The sequence below is a fragment of the Lissotriton helveticus genome, chromosome 1_1 (genome assembly GCF_964261635.1).
Source record: "Lissotriton helveticus chromosome 1_1, aLisHel1.1, whole genome shotgun sequence".
NCBI classification, from domain to species: Eukaryota; Metazoa; Chordata; class Amphibia; order Caudata; family Salamandridae; genus Lissotriton; species Lissotriton helveticus.
In genome coordinates, this window is record NC_136057.1 from 1108904842 (window position 1) to 1108926535 (window position 21694).

General features: G+C 43.8%; 1 protein-coding gene across 1 annotated transcript in view; it reads left to right on the forward strand.

Moving 5' to 3' along the window:
• LYZ (lysozyme) overlaps positions 1-21694 on the forward strand; it is a 102748-nt gene that overhangs the window by 21743 nt on the left and 59311 nt on the right. Inside the window, exons 2-3 of the mRNA XM_078678662.1 lie at positions 759-923; positions 13052-13127. Coding sequence (XP_078534788.1) covers positions 759-923; positions 13052-13127 — 241 coding nt within the window. The remainder of the gene's footprint in view (positions 1-758; positions 924-13051; positions 13128-21694) is intronic.

Genomic DNA, 21694 nt, shown 5'->3' on the forward strand with positions numbered 1-21694 from the left:
CTAAATAGGCACGTCTGGAGTCTGGACCGCTAACCTGGGCGGAAGTTGGAGCCTGGAAGTGGTGTTCACCGTGAAGTCTTCCCTCCGCAACAATCGCCAAAGCCACGGCGGACTAGGGAAGCCTCCGTGAGGTGGGCCAAGTAAGTAAAATACAGTTTAAAAAATTAATTTACAATTAAAAAGGAATTACCATCCTTTTAAAAAAGCAGCCTTTAAAAATGCAGCCAAGTAGCATGTGCAAAGACACAATGTGCAGACAATAGCAGGAGAAACAGCAGACAACGTGATAGAGGTCATGAACAGCAGTAGGAGACCGCTGCGCGTCCTATCCAGCGTGCCTCTAAATAGGCACGTCTGGAGTCTGGGCCACTAACCCTGGGCGGAAGTTAGAGCCCGGAAGTGGTGTTCATCGCAAGGTCTCACCTTCGCAACAATCGGCAAAGCCGTGGCGGACCGGGGAAGCCTCCGTGACGTGTGCCAAGTAAGTTAAGTACAGTTTTAAAAATGAATTTCCAATTAAAAAGGAATTACCATCCTTTTAAAAATGCAGCCTTTAAAAATGCGGCCAAAAGCATGTGCAAAGACGCAATGTGCAGACAATAGCAGGAAAAACAAGAGGAAGCGTGATAGAGGTCATGAACAGCAGTAGGAGACAGTATATTTAGAAGTTATTACTTAGACTGCAAACCTGGAGATGCTGAAGAATTCTGCTCAATATTAAATGTCCATTTATATTTTAATGCTGTACTTTTTCCCAGGGGTGTGCACTGCATACTATGAAAGCAGATTCAACACAAGCGCAATGAACTTTAATCCAGGTGACAAGAGCACGGACTACGGCGTTCTCCAAATTAACAGCCATTGGTGGTGTGAAGATGGCCGCACGCCAAAAAGTCACAATATCTGCCGCGTTCCATGCAGTGGTAAGTCGAATTTTCCCCCACCAAACATTGTTTTAATCCATGGAAATTCAAGAATAGAATTCTGCCTTAACTTGTAATTTGTTGTTTTATGTAGCCAATATCCAGTCATTAAGAAATTCAAGAATTGATAAAAACCCTGGTTAACAATGACAAATCCAATATATAATCACAAAATAATGATTGAGGGTGCCCAAAGCTAGTGCCGGCTCCTCCGCAATGGCGGTGGAGTGTCGCCCCCTTGCCTGGCGCAGATCCAGCAAAGGAAAAATAAAACTGTGCTCTAGCCACGTTTTATTTTTAGTTTGCCAGCTTGTGCATGGAGGAGCAGGCATTGGCGAGTGGAAGAGGAGTGCTTGTGCACTCCCTAAGTGGCTGACCAAAACACACATGCGCACTTAGGTTTCTCCAGTCCTTGTGCATTAAGCAGCCAGGCTGGAGAAACCCCCACAGACTCCCTGGTCTGAGCAGAGCATATTTTCCGCCCGCTCAGATCAATCTCTGCTCTGCAGCACATGGATTGGCTGGGAGTCTGTCCCAGGGGCTGCTGGGACCCAGGTAATGGCCATCAGGAGCAATGCGATGAGGGAGGCGACCAGCGGCATCAGGTTAGTTTTTAAAAATTATTATTAATCCCCCGCGCTCGCTCTCCCCCATGCTCCTCACACCTGCCCCACGATCATTTGTTACTGGCGAGCACTACCAAAGCTCTGCTCCGAAGCCAGCAGCCAATGATATTAAATGTAGCGTGCTAAATACCAATGCTGCCTCACTCCTGCAGGTTCTTGCTTTCTCCGTTTTTGACAGTGTTTCCGTCTTTCACTTCCTCATTCTTTCCCCTTTGTGTGTTTTCCCTCTCTTGGTTTCAGGAAACGTCTGATGAGGACAAATGAATGCTGGTCTCTAGAAATGAGTGCAAGTGGCCCCCACTGGCTCAGATGAAACACTGTATATATACTTAACGTATACATCTCACTTTTTTTTGTGCTCCTTTTCTGACTTTCCTAAATAATGAGTGCAGGCAAGAAGAGAGTGGGGTAGAATGTAGGAGTAAATTGGGACAAGCAACCCTTTAGGAAATTGATTACAGGGGCACAACCCCCTTCCCCCTTTGCGAAGTATTAAGGAATAATGGGTTTGGGCACTATGACATGCACATTTGAAGTGAGGAGTAAGCCTACATGCATGTTTAATGTTTCATGTTGTGTGTTTGGACTAATAGGGAGAGGACACATTATTAGAAACTACCCCTTAACCGTGGTCATAGAGACAGGCCTTGGATCCATACAGGGCTCGGGTCGGGGTACCACGCGGGTGGGTGGCGTCCCCCAACTTATTTTACTGGGAGCTCGATAACTTGAGCCACACATTCACTCTTTGTCCTCTCTGGGGCGAGATCGGAGCCCATTCAGAACGCTGCTCACGCGCTGGCTTCTCTGATGCAATCGCATCTAAGGGGTGAGCGAGGGGATGCAATGAGTCTGATGGTGCAAGCCACCCTTCGTTACGTCACTTCCTGTTGTGACACCAGCGTCCCCCTACTTCTTTTTTTAGGACTTGTGCCCTGGATCCATAGAGGCCATGTTGATAAGGCTGAAACGGCTTCGTAGAGGGGTTAGGGGTACTATATCTTACAGACACCCATACACACTTTTAACCATACCAAGGGCACCTAAAATGTATGGGAAACCGGGGTGTCTCTGACTATTTTTATGTTAAGGACCCTGCAGGATAAATACCAACAGTGCTCTCTGGAATATGGTTTAACCCATCCTGGTTTATGGGGTCCAGGATAACTCCCTTTGATGAAGCATGCTGTTAATAAAGTGGGTGAAGGTCTGATAAACAACTAAAAATGATTTTTCTCTTGACTTGTGTTGCACAACTTGATCCGAATGCATGATTAAAAGATAGGCTGATAGGATACCTTTTTGTGTGGTGTACTTCTCAAATAATGTCAATGGTGTGGCAAATAAAAACTGGGAAAAACAATCCTCTGTACTTTGCAGTAGCTTAAAAGAGGCTAGTGAACACACTATTTAAATAAGAAAAACATATGGAACTTTCTCAACCTCCGTTTTGGCAAATATATTACAAATGATGAGTCCTTTTCATAAAACACTTTGCCCAACCAAGGTTAGGTGTGCAATAAAATCAATTTTACAAGGCTGAATTCATAATCCTGATTCTATGAACTGGAATTGTATCCCTACAATGGGTATCTGTAAATACAGTAATTTTGGCAGAATTACTGCAATCACAGCTTTAGGATAGGTGTGAATTTGTGGGCCTTCGTGGGACATAGTTACTGCATTAGTGGTTGAACGACCACAATCCTACGAGTGTTGTTTTTTCAGGCATTTCTTCTCAGTAGTTTCCTACCATGGAAAAACTTTTTTAAAGTATTCCTGTGAAGTGCCGGAGTGAGCAGAGCGTTTTCATTATGGCAACAAGGAAATAACATTCCCCTATTTAATGCGGGTGAAGGAACAGAGGTTTCTCTAGTCTATAGTGGGAAACATAAAAGCAAAAACTTAAATGTGCTGGTGGATCAATGTCCCTGACCTTTTCTCATATTGGTACCGCCTCTGCACTCTCTGTAGATCCTGATACCCTTCTGTCATGCTCAGCGGCAGCTCCTCTGTTAAGGCGGAGAGGCGTTGTCCCACCGCTCTTTCAGCAGTGCACACAGGAAAAATAAAATAATAATAAAACTATTTTATTATCATTTCATTTTTCTTCGCTGTCACTGAGCCAAGTCCTGAGATCAGAGCCATCCTGATGGAGAGTCAGTGCCAACCATTCCTTCTCTCTGTTGCTAGGTGCACATGTGGGTTTGGCCGGCTGTCTCATCCCAGCCAAACCAAATTGCACACTTAGTCTTTCTCCAACCCAAGCTATGTTGAACACCCGGGTGGAGAAGTGGCACAGGCTCCCAGTCCCTGTGTGAGTGCCAAACCAGGCCGCTCGGACCAATCCTGCTACTGTTCCCATGCTGGCAATAGCAATAGCGTTGCCAGCATGACAGCAGAATCTGGATTGGCTATGGGGTGTCTGGAAGCCTGTGCATTGGCTGCTGGGAGTCGACAAGAGGAGACAAGCGGAAGACCAACTAGGTGGTGGCCAGCAGGTAAGTAACATTGTCTTTTCCCTATTTTTCTCCCTAGGACTTCCCCTGGGTTTCTCCGTTAGCTTGCCTACACAGTAGGTTCCAACCCTGCAGGAACCTTGAGGCCGAGATCTTTGCTGCAGCCAGGAAGGTTGTATTATTTTAATGTTTGATGTGTGTGTATGTATGAATGTATGTGTATTTGTGAGTGCGTGTTGTGAATAGGTGTGTGGAGCAGCTTTAACACTTTACAAGACAATGTGCATGCATGTGTGCTTGTGAATGGTGGGTATACGTGTGCACATTGTGAATGCCTGGGGTGTCAATGAGTGTTAAAGTAGATGTGTGTGTATGCGTGCATGTGTGTCTGGGCCTCCGCCACCCTTCCTGCTTTATTTAACTGCTGCCACTGTTCTTGAGTTTGAATTATGGCCTGCTGCTCCTTGGAGATTGACACTGATCCAGGTCAAAAATACCTGTGCTCAATATTATTCAAAAGAGGACAACGTGGAGTTTACCTAGTGATCAGAGGAAAGGGAGTCTCAAGTCCGAAGCAAAAAACATCCTGCTATGGCAGGACAGGATGGAAAACTGGAGCCAAGGAGGAATGGTGCAAAACAGTACTGGCTATTTCCAAGCAAACAACTAGAAATAATGGATTCATATCCATCCTCTGGATCTGGTTTAAATAGTCAATAGTGATCTTTGAACCAGGATTCTAATATCTGCAATGACATGTTTGCCACATGGTGAATAAAGGTAGAAGATGGAACAGTAATGTAAGCCATGAAAAGTAGTCATTGTGGGAAAAATATGGCACATGCCTAGATGCAAATGACATTTTTGGGTGGGCTGGGATAGAAAGAACGGGGGAAGTGATAATTGATTGGACATTGGGCACCAATTCAACAGAGGATGAGAGAAGAACATAGGAGTGTGCATAATTTAGAAAAGGATTTCTAATTGAGCTTGGATGAATGGGTGAAATACCTTAACAAATGCAGAAGTTGTCATTGGGAACACTTGTCCTAGCTGTGACTACTTACTACTCCACAGGATGGTGATCTTCTCCTTCTCAGGAGCCTGAAGTAAACCTGGGGCTGGACAAAAACATACAACTTAGATGCCTGTAACCATTGGCAAAAGTAATAAAGGCAATGCCTTACTAATGTTAAGATTTTCTTATCTATGTTCTGTCTAAAGAGTATCAAACGTTCAAAGGTTTACTTGACATTTAAAAAAAAAAATATTCAACCATCCAATGTTATAATATTTTCTGCATAATGGATTGACATAGCTACAAATGGATATGAAAAACAATGTATCGGTGGAAGGGAATTGAAAGGACTTATGTTATTGGTGGGATCCTGTTGTCCTGCACTGTCACAGCATCATGGAACATTGTATGACATCCTTTTGGGGTCCATGATGACCATCTCTGTTCATGTAATATTGATGGTTTGCTCAAAAAAGCCTTCTGTCAACCTACATTGTGTGAATACTAAGGCCTGCATTCTCTTTATGTTACCAAAATCTACTGTTAACAGCCCAAAGATGTAAAAGAGAGGCCAAGAAAAGGTTACTAAAAAGTGAAGGGAAAAAGATAGACATGAGGAAGTCAGTTGCAGAAAATGATGGAATATAAAAGAAACCTGTACACAAGAAGTCATGTATGCATGATAAAAGTAACTAGACATCAAAGTAGATAGGGTGAAGTTTGGGAAATTAGAAAATACAGAAAACAATAATGCACACTTGTTGAAAAATAGGACTTATTAAACATGACTTATCAGTAGTACCACCAGGAAAGGGTGTGGGTGTGGAGGCTGTGTCTGGCGCATATGCCAAGAGGGGCAGGGGGCTGGCGGTGATGGGCTGTTCTGAAACAGGAAAATATAAAGAAAATACCAAACAGTAATTAGTAGGTATTCTTTAAAGGGACATTTTTACCAGCAAATAAATCTACCACCTCGCTAAGCAATCAGTTTCTTCCTTCCACTTCAACTTTGAAAATAAAATTGGATGAAACTAGATTAACCTATACCTGAGGAGGAAGTAAAGAAAGCCATTCACTCAATAAAGTCTCATAACTTTAGGATGATATACCATATAGTGAACAAAATTGTTTTAAAGTAATCCCAAATGTACTCGTGACACTAGGGAAGAATTTCTTAGGGTGAGGTAGGATTTCCTGAATGCAACACTGGTGAAGATGGGACTAGATTAAGAATTAGAAGCTGGATTATGGCTACCTATCTGCACTTAACAACTAGGATCTGAGTAAATAGTTGGAAGTCACTAGTGGTGGGCCTGGGACAGTACACCAGTTAAGGGTGCTCCCTCCGACCTATTCTGTTTTCGCTTTAAATATGGACCGTTTAAAAAATATCAAAGAAATATACTTTGTCTGGAAGTCCCATAAAATAAGTTTGTTTGCAGATCTACTACTGACTTTGGCAGAACTGTAGACTCCCCTTCTGCTGTATTAGCTGAAGTTGACAGGTGTAAAAGAGTTCAAAATAAATGGTTACAAGATAGAAACACCTAAGAGTGGAATTAATGACATTCATAAACTGAAAGATGAGCATCCAGCTCCAACAAGTATCTAAGGGTATATCTCATTAACTCAATAGGTGACTTGTATAGGCTGACTGGCCAACCTCGAGAAGGGATGTAATGGAAGGCCTAATGAAATTGAAACATTTATTCAACTCATCCAAGGGGAGGATAAATACAGTGAAAATTAATATTTTTCATTGATTGTTTCCCACTCTGAGGTCCTACCAGGACCAGTGTTCAAGAGACAGGTGTTGGAATTGCAAAAGCAGATGAGGGATTTTACAAGTGCTGGCAAAAGAGCCTATAGCTGACTTAACTAAGATAGTGATTGCTTCCAATAGGGACAGGCTGGTGTGCCCAGACATTTAAAAGTACTGTTATGCTGCACACATGAGCGTACTTAAAATCTAGACATAGAAAATAGGAAATCAAACTGATGTACATCTCAACAAGATGATAGTGAGTTGGGTGCTTTGTAATCTGCACTATCTTTCCCAAATAAGTGCAGCCTAAAAATCTATATATTTGCATGATAATGAAAATGTACTTGAAAACTGGGATCAGCTAGAGTAAAGTAGGTTGACAACCTTTTTGTCGCCCATTTCTCCCAAGATAAAAAGGAGATACAGTTTTCAATTGGAGACAGAGAAAATGCAGACCAAGTTTCAAAATCTTTTATCATTAAGTTATTTGAACAATGCAGGACTACACACTGCAGAATGTTGAAAGGCCAAGCAACAGTAAATTAGACATTGGGTAAAATATTGTGTTTATAAAGCAGTGGCTGCTAAGACTCTAACTGAATTTGAAAATGTTGCTAAAGAATTCAGTGACTCCAAAACACTTATATGTGCATTATATCAAAAATGTCTGGTCTGTGGATGTGAAAAGAGTTTAAAATATCAATCTATTAGTAAAGGAAGGCAGGGACGGAAATGTGTACTGAATCATCTTTCTAAAATGGACATGACAGTACTAGGCCTGTCATGAATAAAGGTTTTACAACTGTTTTCAAGAAGGCACATGGAGATTAGATTGGAACAATAATGATCATAGCAGCAGAAGGATAAATGGGGTATTGTGCAAACTTCACATCAAGCCATACATATGTACAAAGACAAATACATCTGAGGAGTGTTATAGAGAGTAGGTGTTTTTTTCTTTCCTGGTGGAGTGATGTTTGTTCCTATGGTTTGCTGTATTCATTTAGAAAAATTGTTTAAAACAGAAGTCAGAAAATGTGGTTACTGATATTAGTCACATTTGCAGTATAGGTAATACAAATTTAGGGTGACTAATAATTTGTAATTCTCCTAATTACTTATATGCTGGAACAATTATTTCTCTAGGTATCTCACAACTGGAGCCAACAAAAATAGGTTTAAGCAGTTTAAAATAAAGTCTGACTGCTCTCATTTGTAGCATTGCACCCCTGTTTAGATCTAACTTTGCCGAGGCTGCGCTCTTGTCAAGTTCATGATATCACTTCTGTTCTTCCACTCCTGCATCAGCCCGGGAGTCTGTGAAACCTGGATATTGGGAGCAGCAATGCTTTGGGGTGTATTGCAGACAAATTTGAGTTTGGCGAGTAGAGGCTTGTCCCCCAGTGTCTGCCCTAGGTAGAAGGTGGTTCTGGGTACCTATTTGAGACAGTGACATTAGAGCGGCAAGTTGGCGGTGGCACCTCCCACTTGTGCTTGTGGGAATCCTACAGCGCCAGCTGTTCAAAGGGGCTGCTGTAGTGAGAACTGTTACAGATGTGAGAGCTGTGCAGCTGAACCCGGGCCCAGCAGAAACATTTGATGGCATGTAAGGCCATATGACAGAGATGAGAGATCTGCTGGAGAGGATGCCAACATGCTATTTTCGAATTGAGGGATTTCAATACCCAGCCCCCAGAAAAGGGAGTGCCCTGTCTAACACTGCCCGCTTCTAAGGTAGTCTGGAGTGGTCGCAAGTCTTGGGATTTCTGATCATTCCTTCCCAGGCTCATTTCTTTAAACGGTAGACATCTTACAAGGCTGTATCGCTGATCAACATGTTAGACAAAAAAAGTCACCTAACCCAGAGGCAACACATCAGACTAGTCAATGTGGAAAAGCCTCGCAATCTACGGTGAAAGAGGTGCATTTCACACAACTCAAAAAAGCACTACTACAATTTATAAACACTCTTTATTTAGGTCCCAGAGTTAGAACTGAGGACATCACAACTGGGGTATATGCACTGACACAACTTTATTCGAACAATCAGAGAAGCAGTGGGAGTTAAGATAGCGCAAGGGAAATTGAAAACGAGATTTGTTGCCACAGAAAAGCAGTATCTGTTAACTGAATTTCTCTTTGAATGAAGCAGAAACAGATTAGAGAAGTTTGGGAGACAACATGCTGCAAATTAACCACAAAACAAATCTATTAGATAATCTGCAGTGAAGATCAGTGCTACGGATATTGGAGATCCCTGTCATAATCCTGTCCATTTATTTGCAGACTAAGGTGGGCTCCAAATTCCAGCCATTGTGCAAAGCCTAATGCAAAGGGGGTTCTCCCCTGGATCAGGGGAGCATACACACTGCCAAGCCCTGGGAACTGGGGAGAATGTCAGAGGCCCAGTGATGGTGATATGCTGAGCTTGGAGAGTTGCAAAAAGAACAATTGATGGACAGAATGCAGAAATGTCATACATTCACCCGAGTACAGAGATCTGGGCCTAAATCCATCGTTTTTTTTGCTCACAATGCCATTCCAGTTTGGACCCAGCCACATGTAAATCAGTCTTGACCCTGCGCCCAATGGGAACAGTCCAGCCTGAACTGCCAGACTAGGTCCTTCCCGGACTGGAAACAAGCACCCTAGGACCGGTTTCAGGCTTTCAGCCCTCATCAGTCAGGATAGCTTGACTCCAGTGGCATGGAGAGCATGGGACCCACGTCTGGGCATACCCGTCCCACTCGGGTGACAAATGCAAAAAGAACAATTGATGGACAGAATGCAGAACAATGTCATACATTCACCCCAGTACAGAGATCTGGGCCTAAATCCATCGTTTTTTGCTCACCATGCCATTCCAATTTGGACCCAGCCACATGCAAATCAGTCTTGACCTTGCGCCCAATGGGAACAGTCCAGCCCGAACTGCCAGGCCAGGTCCTCCCTGGACTGGAAACAAGCATCCTAGGACCGGTTTCAGGCTTTCAGCCCGGATAGCTTGACTCCAGTAGCATGGAGAGCACGGGACCCACGTCTGGGCATACCCGTCCCACTCGCGTGACAAATGCAAACAAAAACAATTGATGGTCAGAATGCAGAACAATGTCATACATTCACCCCAGTACAGAGATCTGGGAGGCAATCCATCATTTTTTTGCGCTACATGCCATTCCAGTTTGGACCCAGCCACATGCAAATCCGTCTTGACCCTGCGCCCAATGGGAACAGTCCAGCCCGAACTGCCAGGCCAGGTCCTCCCTGGAATGGAAACAAGCATCCTAGGACCGGTTTCAGGCTTTCAGCCCTCATCAGCCAGGATAGCTTGACTCCAGTGGCATGGAGAGCACAGGACCCACATCTGGGCATACACCCGTCCCATTCGGGTGACAAATGCAAAAAGAACAATTGATGGACAGAGTGCAGAACAAGTTCATACATTCACAGCCAGTACAGAGATCTGGGCCTCATCCATCGGTTTTGTTTTGCTCACCGTGCCATTCCAGTTTGGACCCAGCCACATGCAAATCAGTCTTGACCCTGTGCCCAATGGGAACAGTCCAGCCCAAACTGCCAGGTCAGGTCCTCCCTAGACTGGAAACAAGCATCCTAGGACCGGTTTCGGGTCCCAGGATGCTTGTTTCCGGTCCAGGGAGGACCTGGCTTGGCAGTTCGGTCTGGACTGTTCCTATGAGGCACAGGGTCAAGACTGATTTGCATATGGCTGGGTCTAAACTGGGGTGGTGTAGTGGGCAAAAGAACATGGATTTAAACGGTATCTGTTGACCGGGGGAGAATGTTTGCCTTGCCAGCATTCCGTCCATCATTTGTTTGCTCGATCTTTGGGAGTTGATCCTGAAAGAGGCAATGAAGTGTACAAGTAATACATTTGGCGGCCACTGTTTTTTTCTTGTTCCTGGATCTGAACTTGGCTACACTGGTGAAAAAGATGGTTCTGTTCAATGTATAGAAAAGCATACCAGCTCAGGTTGTGTCCCTTCCCCTGGTGGACCACCAGAGGAAGAGATACTCCTACACAGAGGTCTGCTCTGCTAGGTTATTCCTCAAAAAGGTTAAGAGTGATTTTTAAGAAGTGTACAATTATTCATCTTTGTATTTGTTTAGTTATTAATTTATATGTTTTTTGCTGTACTATAAAATTAAGAATAATAGTGTAAAATGTATAATTGTTATGTTTAGTAGAGGGGGTTCCTCTGATGAAACTCTGTGGATGTTAAGCTGCTCTTCTTTTCTCAGGAATAAACCGATATTCCAGACCGATGTGTGGAAGTTTAAAGTGTTAAGTGTTACAAATGTTTAAGTTGTGTACATTTATTCATCTTTGTATTTATTTATTTATTTATTGCTGTATTTTGTTAAAGGGGGAAGGTTGGTTCACTTTAAAGATCAGAATATGTGTGTGGAAGCGCTATGTTTAGAATGAGCTACGTCCAGTTGAGGAGGATCGGCTGATAAATCCATCTGGAAAGTAAGCTGTTCTTCGTTATCAGGAATTGTCGTGTTTTCATGACCTATGTGCGGACTACCTTTACTGCACTGGTCACTCACTAGAGGCTTACACTGGTTAACAGATTCTACATTCTGAGTTTTTTTAATAAGGAAACGTTTCTTTTCAGTGTTATAGGTCCCTTCCAGTCCAGTTGGGTTTTTTTGTGGTATGACTGTGCTAACATTATAGTAAAAAGTGAAATATTAAATGTTAGCTTGTGCACAATTGACATTACAGATTAAAGTAGTGTGTAGGGAGGGCTTATTCTTCCCAGAGCACAATTACAGCCGATTTAAACATGATTAAATGTAGCATTTTAAATGTACACCTGCACCTAGTAAACATGAGTGCTGAAAGACAATACATCATCAAAAAGATAATAGAAAAACTATAGGAGAATTAATCATTAGAAAGCTACATTACGGATATTGTACATTATACACTGAGGTGCAAATGGCTTTGAAGGGTCCACTGCCTACCGGTGTGCTCCAAAGCACTCTAACTTGTGACTCATCCTTAGATACAGGTGGGGAAGATGAAGACCACCAGTCACATCTGAGTAAGGTGCAGGTGGCTGTCTGGCTTCCTAATCCACCCACCCCACTAAAGTCATTGCTGCTGTTTCACATGTAGCAGGTGATAGTCAAGGGGAGTTTTTTTTTAGAGAGAACGTGTAAGCACTCTTAGGAATGTACACTTCTTGTGAAAGGGAGACTGGCATAACAAGAAACCTCATTCTCTCATGGTTCCTAGGAGTGGGATGTGAAGGTTTAGGATAATAGGTTATTATGCGGTAGCGGCTGCAACCGGGCATCATTTTTGAGGTGGGTGGGGGGGTATTTAAAAAATCTGAACATTTAAAAAAGAAAATAAATGTACCTTACCGGTGGCCGCCTGTCCTCTGACCTTCTTCCACAATTCAGAAACAGGAAGCACCCAGGCTTCCAGACTCCTCTAGTGATTGGTCTGAGTGCCATGGCTCGGTGCTCAGATGGGGAATGGGAGCCTGAGCATGTTCCTCACCAGGCTGTGCATTACAACCTGGTGGGGAATATGCACAGTGCGCATGACTCTTTGGGCGGCCTGAGACGGGCGGCCAAACATTCCTGTGCACTTGGGAAGTGCCTACCACTCCTCCCCTGCTCTTTGGGCAGCCCAGCCCAGCACTGCCCCACCCTGGTCCTGGAGATTCGCGAAGGAAAAATAAAATGATAATAACCTTGCGTTATTATCATTTTATTTTACCTGTGGGGCGACGCTCCTCCGCCTTAGCGCGCCACTGTTATTATGTAACAGAAACAAAATGATTTCTAACTGTGAGACTCAAGACTGGGCAAGAAAGTAACTGTGCTACAAGACGTATAAATATTTCCCAATGTGCGAGCCGTGAGTCGAGTTACTGTAGAATTTCTTGTCATGAGGTCACACATGTTATGTCCTGGACTCCCCTTTTACAATTTGTTACTTAAGGGTGTCATAGGGTATGGGTTCAATTGAACTAACTCGAGACTACAAGTCCCAAAATACAATGTTTTTGGACAATGAAAGGCTATGGGGTGGAAACTCTGCGCCCCTATAATATGAAGTCTTTTGGTAAATCTGAGCATAAATAGTGTCTGCAAAGCCTCACTTGAAGGTAAAAATGTGTTATTACTGATACTTTACAATTATTATTCGTCAGTGAAACAAAGATCAATTGCACTGAATGCAGTTATTGACGTGAACTTCCATTTTGATTTACTTGCAGCATTTCTCCAAGATGACATCACTCAAATTGTGCAATGTGCCAAGACCGTTGTGTCATCTCAAGGCATGAGTGCATGGTATGTATAAGCAATGCATTCTTAAGCTCCTTATTTTGTTAAGACATTAATAGCATGCAGAATTTGAAAATAGCACAAATTCATCGATTTGAATTGGAGTCCATCTCTTTCAGAAGGTATGTTTTTTAAACAATTAGAATTGTTTGCTAGTTCAAAAACATCTAGACCTAGTAGCTTCTTTTTGTGAGCCTACGACCATCTTCCTGCTCTACTGTTCACATAGAAATCTCCAGACGGTGTGTGGGTGAACCCTGGAGGTCTTGCCACTCCAGCAAGCTACTGGTTACTGGTTGACAAACAAGTCGGAGGCAATGTTTGTAAACCTGCATTAATTCATAGCTGCAAGGTGGGCCCATGTCAAGTATAGCATCTTCTGCCAGCCCTGACTTTGTAGCAAAAAGCACAGACTAGCTGGAGGTGCCACAAATGGGCCTGGCAAGGGATCCCTTTTTGGACCTTGGAATTACACATTGCAGTTGTCAGTTCAAAACCACCAGGCACTTTTGCATGTTTATGCTCTGCATACTGGTAAAACCAGAACGCTTCCACGAGTCAGTGGATCAAATGCAGCAATTAGAATTGCTTAGTGATTCATAAAACTCAATATCGATGCCTCCCTCAACCGCATAAACAACAAAAAGAAAGACTGGTGGTTCATGCCCCTGCTGAGCAGAGTTGACATAAGCGGGTCCACTTGCTGACAAAAAGTAACTCCTTAACCCCTACTACTAACAACCCCCTACCCTGAACTTTCAGAATCATGTGCTGATTGTCAATTACAAATAGAGTTGATTCCTGGACAGAATGTGAGTAGATTGATCATATTTGTATTGCTGTACACAGTTTCCTGGTTTTCAGCTTCTTTTTGCCCAGCTTTAAGCTTAATAATAGCTGTCAGAAAATGGGTCGTTAATTTGGGAGGAGGGGGTAACTCAACCCCGGTAGCAGTGGCACAAGCAGCAAGCAATTCCTAAGAGAAGTATGTGTTACATTCAATCAGTATAAACTAAAAGTCATGAACGCAACACAACGAAACTCATTAACCAATTCAGAAAATCAATGAAAATGTTATAGCCTACCGTCGCCATCTGGGGCCACTGATTTTGCATCTGGTGAACGAGCGCAATCATGTCCTGACTGGTTGTGGAACCTGCTGTGGAGACTAGCAGCGGGCCTACCACAAGGACTTTCTGAGACGCAGCACTGGAGCCACAGTGGGACCATATTGAGTGCCCCGTTACTGCTTGGGGTTGGGAGGAGTTCCCTTTCTTTCTCACTGTCTCCGTGCCTCCCCTGAAGGATTATATGCTTTCTATACGAATGAGAGTGTGGCAACTTTCTGTGGCCCGGGACTTGTGACGCCTCGCTTTGCAGGGGCTGGGCCGGCAAGGCACCTGTGACTGACTGCTACGACGTGCTGGGGGGCACACTCCTGAACTTTGCTGCAAGGGCTCCTGGCAGTGAGTCAATCCACACCCCCAGTGGATGCCTACCTAGGGTGACCAACTGGCATGGGTGCAAATTCAGGATGGTGAGTGTAAAAATTCAGGACAATGGGTCAAAATTCAGGACAAAAATTAGGACCGGAGGTCAAAATTCAGGACAAAACTTCGGGACAAAAGGCAAGTTTTACAAACACATCAGAGGAGGTCGTGCTATAGTATATAAGTAGGTAAACAGACAACCACTTAAGTACAAATCAAAATACATTTATATTAGGTTGAGTCAATCGTGCACTTCAAAGTTTTTCAGTATGCCCTCAGCTTGCTACCTTAGACAATTCAAAACTTGCATCTCGATCCAGCAGGTACATTAGTCACCAGACAATGGTGAACCACACCTGAATATAAGTGAGGCCACTTTTGTTGATGATTGAAAACTACTGAATATACAAGGAGCTTTGCGGTGCAAGCCCCCAGTAACTAAACTGCCCCACCCCCCTCTCGAGCCTCCAAGGCAAACACCCGATCCCTGATCCGGCCAGTCCGGCCTTGCCACCACCCTTCAATGGTGCCCCTCGTCTTCACATAGACTGTATCTCATGTGTATTTAATTTCTTTTATAGTGTTACTCATCCCAAGTATGTAGGGCAGGGTGTCGGAGTGTGATACATCACACACACACACATTATATAAAGACAATGAATCACATAAATGTGAAAGTCAATGTATAGGAAATGTTACTTAATATAATGGGTGCTACAAGGTGTAGTTCTTTCATCTATCATTCAGTCTTTCACCATTCATTCTGTCCTTCCATCTGTGTGCCCATCTATATCCAAACATACTCAACCATTTGCAAACCTATCCACCATGTATCCATCCATCCATTATTTCACTCATCCACCCCTCCATCCACCCTTTCACTCATCCATCCAGTATTCACCCATCTACCCTTTCACTCCATCCATCCTTACACTCATCCATCCACTCTTCCACCCATCCATCTATTCACTCATCCATCCAGCTATTTACACTTTCACCCATCCAGCCATTCTTTCACTTACTTAATCATCCACCCAGCCACTTGTCCTTCCACCCATTCACCCTTTCAGTCATTCATTCTCCCGTTCTCTCTTCACCCCCCTTTCACTTATCCATCCATCCATCCATTCTTCCACCCACCCACCCATCTACTTATCCATTCATGAATCCATCCATTGACCCTATTACTAATCCATCCTTTCATTCATCATCCATTCTTTCATCCATCCACCCTTTCACTTCTTCACTCATCTATCCATCTTTTTGTCTGTCTGCCCCCTTTCACTCACTCATCAATCCTTACATCCACTCTTTCACTCATCCATCCATCCATTCACTTATCAATTCATCAATCCATCCATCCTTTCACTCATCCATCCACCCCTTCACTCACCTATCTACCCTTCCACACATACAGCCATCTATTTACCTTTTCTCTCATCCATCCTTTTTCATTATCTATCCATTCACCCTTTCATTCATCCTTTTACGAATCCATCCAGCCATCACCCATTCCTTCACTTATTTACTTACCCACATTTTCACATTATGAGCTGAAGAGGCCCGTCAAGAACTTCTCTCTTTCAATAGTTCCGAAAGCAAGGGGTGCGGTGGTTGAGGGTTTACTATGCCCCTGCACATAGGCAACCTGAAAACTTAGAAGTCATGAGTCATGCATGATGCAAACTGCCAGGACGTGAGGTGACTGTGACATGGTGGTGTTTCCAGGACTTTAAGTGGGGTAAAAAAAAACTGGGGGTTCTCTTCAAAGAGGGTGTTCGATGTAATTAAGGGCTTGGCTTAAAACACCTAGGCTAAAAATCTGTGCTTAGCATAGTGTTCCGCCCGATTGGTATTATGCTGTTTTGGTAATTGCATCCAGATATATAATACAGCAAGTATTGTTACACCAAGAACAAGCCAGGACTATTGGCTTTGTCAATGGTTGTGAGTTGCTTCACATGAAAAAGCAGCAACCATGGCTTTGTTGAATATAATATTGATTTGTACTTGTTTCACAGGCTTCTTTATGTTAACTGTATTCTCACGTTGCAGCATGGGCGTTTAACCTTTTATCTTTCTTACAAAATGCCCTGCAGTACACTGAGGCAGGAGGATGCCACCACAACAGCCCAGACTGCCCCATTGTCATTCTGTATGTGGCAATCATCAGCCCCATACAGAATGACAATGGGCCTGGGTGGGGCTGCTCTTGTGCTCTAGGAGGAGTGGGAGGCGGCCCCATCAGGGGGCTGAGGCCTCTCGCAAGGGAGCAGCACTGCTCCTCCAAGGTCATAATTACGGACAAAAGGCGTCCGTAAAAGGGATCCTCACGGACAACGGACGTGAGGTCCATTTTACGGACGGTCCGTGAAATTTACAGACGGTTGGTTACCCTATGCTTACCTGGTCTATGGTGGCCCACCCTGAGTAGGCGCTGAGAGGGCACCTCGACTACCGGGCATCCTGCAACCATCACAGCTTGTGTTGGCCCTGCCGCTGCAGGGGACGGGGGCTCAGACGTACCATCCCGGTGGCTATAGGAGATTGGCATCTGAGGCTCAGCGCGCAGAGTGCCTCTGCTTGGAAGGATTGACCCCGAGGTGTCCACTCGGCCCGCACAAGTGATGGACTGCTGACCGGCACCTGTGAGGGGTGAGCGGAGCCGCATGTCCCACTGAGCCGTACTCCTGGTGACCTGGAGGTAGGGTGATCAGACGGTCCCGGTTTTTGGAGAAGTTTCCCTGTGTCCTCACACTTTTCTCCAAATTCAAGAAATGTCCCGGTTTTTAGGTAGGTCCTGGGTTAATTAAAGAAATGTCCAAGTTTTTAAGGGAGGGTCGGGTGAACCTGCAAGTTAATCGCAGTGTTATGCAGGCCCACATGTCACCGGCCCTCTTAGAAACGAGGACATTTCACTTCTTTAAACTGTCCTGCTGTGCTGTTTCGCCTCATTTAAGCAACATGACAGGATTTAATGAGGTGTGAATCAGGGCTGCAGAGGCCATAGGGCAAGGCCAGGCCCACCAGCAGCCGAACCCCGGAGCACTTCACAGAACAGGAGGTAATGTGAAAAACATTTTTTTAAGAGAACACAGACACGCACATATATATATATATATATATATATATATATATATATATATATATATATATCCATGCTCGGACTCCGTTTCTTTTTCGCAAAACAAAGTACAGCACTCCGGGGGTAAAGGCAAAGTTTCTTTATTCTGCCGTTAGCAGTATGGACAGACACGTTTCGGACGTGAGCCCTTCGTCAGTGTTTACTCCAAATGTCGTGAGGCGGCTACTTTTAAATACGTCATTGTGGCATGCCCAACAACAGTGAAAACGGTATTGAAACCGCATTAGGCGCACTTGTGAATGTGGCAGCCATCGTTTAGTGTTCAATATTGAACATGAATCAGATGTAAATCATCGATTCTAGAACAAATCTTGCCGTGTATCGGCATATCTGCCGCTCAAGCTGGTGTTACGTATTATAGAGCCTTGTATTCTAGAATCGATGATTTACATCTGATTCATGTTCAATATTGAACACTAAAAGATGACCGCCACATTCACAAGTGTGCCTAATGCGGTTTCAATACCGTTTTCACTGTTGTTGGGCATGCCACAATGACGTATTTAAAAGTAGCCGCCTCACGACATTTGGAGTAAACACTGACGAAGGACTCACGTCCGAAACGCATCTGTCCATACTGCTAACGGCGGAATAAAGAAACTTTGCCTTTACCCCCGGAGTGCTGTACTTTGTTTTGCGAAAAAGAAACGGAGTCCGAGCATGGATTTTAACGCGAGTACCATCGCGTATCAAGCACCCGCTTACGATTGACCCGAGATTTTGGTACAAGTGGAGCGTCAATATATATATATATATATATATATATATATATATATATATATATATATATATATATATATATATATCCAGAATTCGTCCACCAACCACACTCCAAGGTAGGAAATTTAGACGAGGCAAACCCAGATAGATGGTGCAATTATTTTATTTCGTTAAGCCCAACAACACCACCGCCACGACGCGTTTCAGGCCACGTAGGGCCTTGATCACATGACATGTGTGGGGGGTCACCTCCCTTTTAAAGTGCCAGTGCGATAAGTACTTCCCCCTTTCCCCTATGCCTCATTTATAGACATAGAAACAGTACTTCAATTTTATAACTGCATAAATGCTGTAGTTATCCATGAGCTATTGGATCTGTGCATAATATATAATGGTAATACAATTTCAATTTGTATTGAATAAATTTCGAGATAAATACATGAAATAAACTAGTTAACATATAAATATCCATCCAGTTATCAAAAAATAAATGTATATATATATACTTCGACATTTTACAAAAATATATAAAAATATATACATCTCTATATACATTCTATATACACAAACTGTACATTTATAAATATAATTATTCCATACACAATTTTTTTTTAAATTCGCATAGAAAAATATATACACAGAACTGATTCTAATCTCTCTATTTATGATACCCATCATTGTATTGTATTGCACAGAACAAATATTCAAAAAGCTCTACATTGCTATAGTTTCCAATGGATCTAATTTTTGTGTGTGTATTTACACATATGTAGAATCCTTAATTTGGTCATTAGTATTTCTTACTTTTGACCAGTTCCCTACACAATCTTCACTTACAATTTATAAGAGAAAATCCATTATTAAAACCATCAAATGTCATTGTACGGGGACTACTTAAAAAATTAAATGTGTGGATGTGTGTTTACCCTATGTGAATTATAATAATGAAAAGATTAGTGAGGTTAAAATCATGAAATCCTTCTATTCAATAGAGAGAAGGAGGGGCAGCTGCATTCAATATTAATCCTGTTCTCTGATTAGAATCACCGTTAATGAAGATACGTGTAAAAATCCTCACTGGTGTTCAATCCATTAGGCATCTTACAATCAGGTAAAATGATGTGCCTAGTTTCCAGTTTTCTCAATTCAGCTTCTCGGTTACCGCCTCTTCTCCGTGGTGGAACCGTATCTATGACAAAATATCTCAGGCCAGAGACATTGCCATCATGTACTTCTCCAAAGTGTCTCGCCACAGGGTACGCCGCATCCCCGTTGTTTATGGCCCTAATGTGCTGGAGCACCCGTTTGTGCACCTGCAACTTAGTGCTTCCCACATAGCGCAGGCCACAAGGGCACTCCAGCACATATACGGCGTACTCTGTTTTGCAGGTTAACTTACTTTTTATAGTTATTGGATTAGTACTTAGAGGAATTGTGTACTGAATTCTACTCTCTCCAAATTTGCAGGCTTTGCAAGTTGAGCATTTTATAAAGCCTTTGCTAGTGTTCAACCAGTTTCTATTCACTCTCATTTCCGGACTACTGGTTACCAAATGATCAGCAAGAGACTTTGCTTTCCTGTGCAATACTGGGTGAAGTTGTCATGTACCACCCAGTACTGGATCACTGGTAATAAGACCCCAATGTTTGGTAATTATTTTGCGAATACTTTTATGTTGGCTGCTATACTTACATTTTTTTTAAGAGAACACAGACACACACACACACACATATAACGAGTCCTGTTTTTCCCTGCAGTGCACCTGGCTTCCTGGGCTCCAACACTGGGAGATTCCCATGTTGTCCCGAACAGCGGAGGGCATGTCTACTGCAGTGCTGCCAGGGCTTCCCTGGGATTGGTGCGGTGACAGAGTGGCCCTGCACAAATTACCGGGGAGACCCTTCGACAGCCAATTTTTGTGGTGTACACCGTAAATAATTCTTGCTTTTCACGCCCGGAGGCCCCCAGGAGCATATAATACAGGACGTTCACACAGGGGCACTGCAAAAGACGGTCATTGATGCGGCTGTCACTCTCAACTTCCCATGATTAGTCTACAGCCTCCATATTGACCACAGCTCACTGCCATTGCCTAGCACCGATCCCCTGCTTTCTAGGGAGGCACCACTGGACCAGGGACCTCTGATTTCCTGACTCCTGACAGTGGGGGGGGGGTGCCCATAAGTGAGTTGGTCGCATTATAGAGCCCTGGACTATATGCCAAACTCTCAGCACAAGTGCTTACACTGCTCATGGTGCCTCAAACCTCACCCCCACGACACCAGGTTTGTGGTTCTTGTTGCTTGGTATTGTGCCCCGAGCTCTGTACACTGTCATCCAGACCTGGGAATTTCTTGGCTTCGACTGCATCTGTTAATATCTATGTCACACACTCTGGTTCGCTCACGTTGTCTATGTTTGCCTACTCTCACCTGACACACCTGCCAACATCTGTCCCGGGGGTGCCTGGTGGCTGCCTATTCCTACTAGCCTCTTCCTGTCGCATCTGGGGCCACCCAATATGGCCATTGTGCTGGTGAGGCTTGAGGTCACCACTGCCACTCAGCTCTGATGAGCTGACGATGCCCTCTGCTATTGTGGATTGGACCCTGGAGACTGCACCACCTTGAAGCAACTCTTGGCACCCTCTCCACCCAATTGATAAGGTGCTGCAAGCCATTTTAGACACTAAAACCTCTCTTGAGGCCGGATTGACACCATCTCACTGGATGTGAATCTATTGAGGTCTGACCACCGCAAACTGACTGATTGGGTGGCTTAAATGGAGTCCGCCCTCACCATGATGAGAGCTACGGTACAGAAACTGTAGGCGCAGTTGTAGATCATGGTATAGGAGGAGGCCAGTTTACACCGCAGAGCAGAAGACACTGAGGGACTCTCTAGACGCAACAACATCCGATTCCTGGGAATTCCCTTAACGTTCCGAGGGCCCTAGTGCATAGCTATTGCTCGAAACCTGACTGGTGCTGATGGTGCTGGCAGACAAGGTGCCAAGTTGCTTCATCAGTTCTGTGCTAAGGGTCGCTGCCACGACGACAATGCTTTAATCATGGCATACCCTGACTTAACAATGGAAGTGCGGCAGCTTTGTAGCTCCTACTCCAAAGTCAAACACCACCTCTGTGAATTGGACCTTAAATACTTGTTCCTCTTCCCTTCAAAACTCAGAGTGATCGATGCGAAGTCGACCCAACCT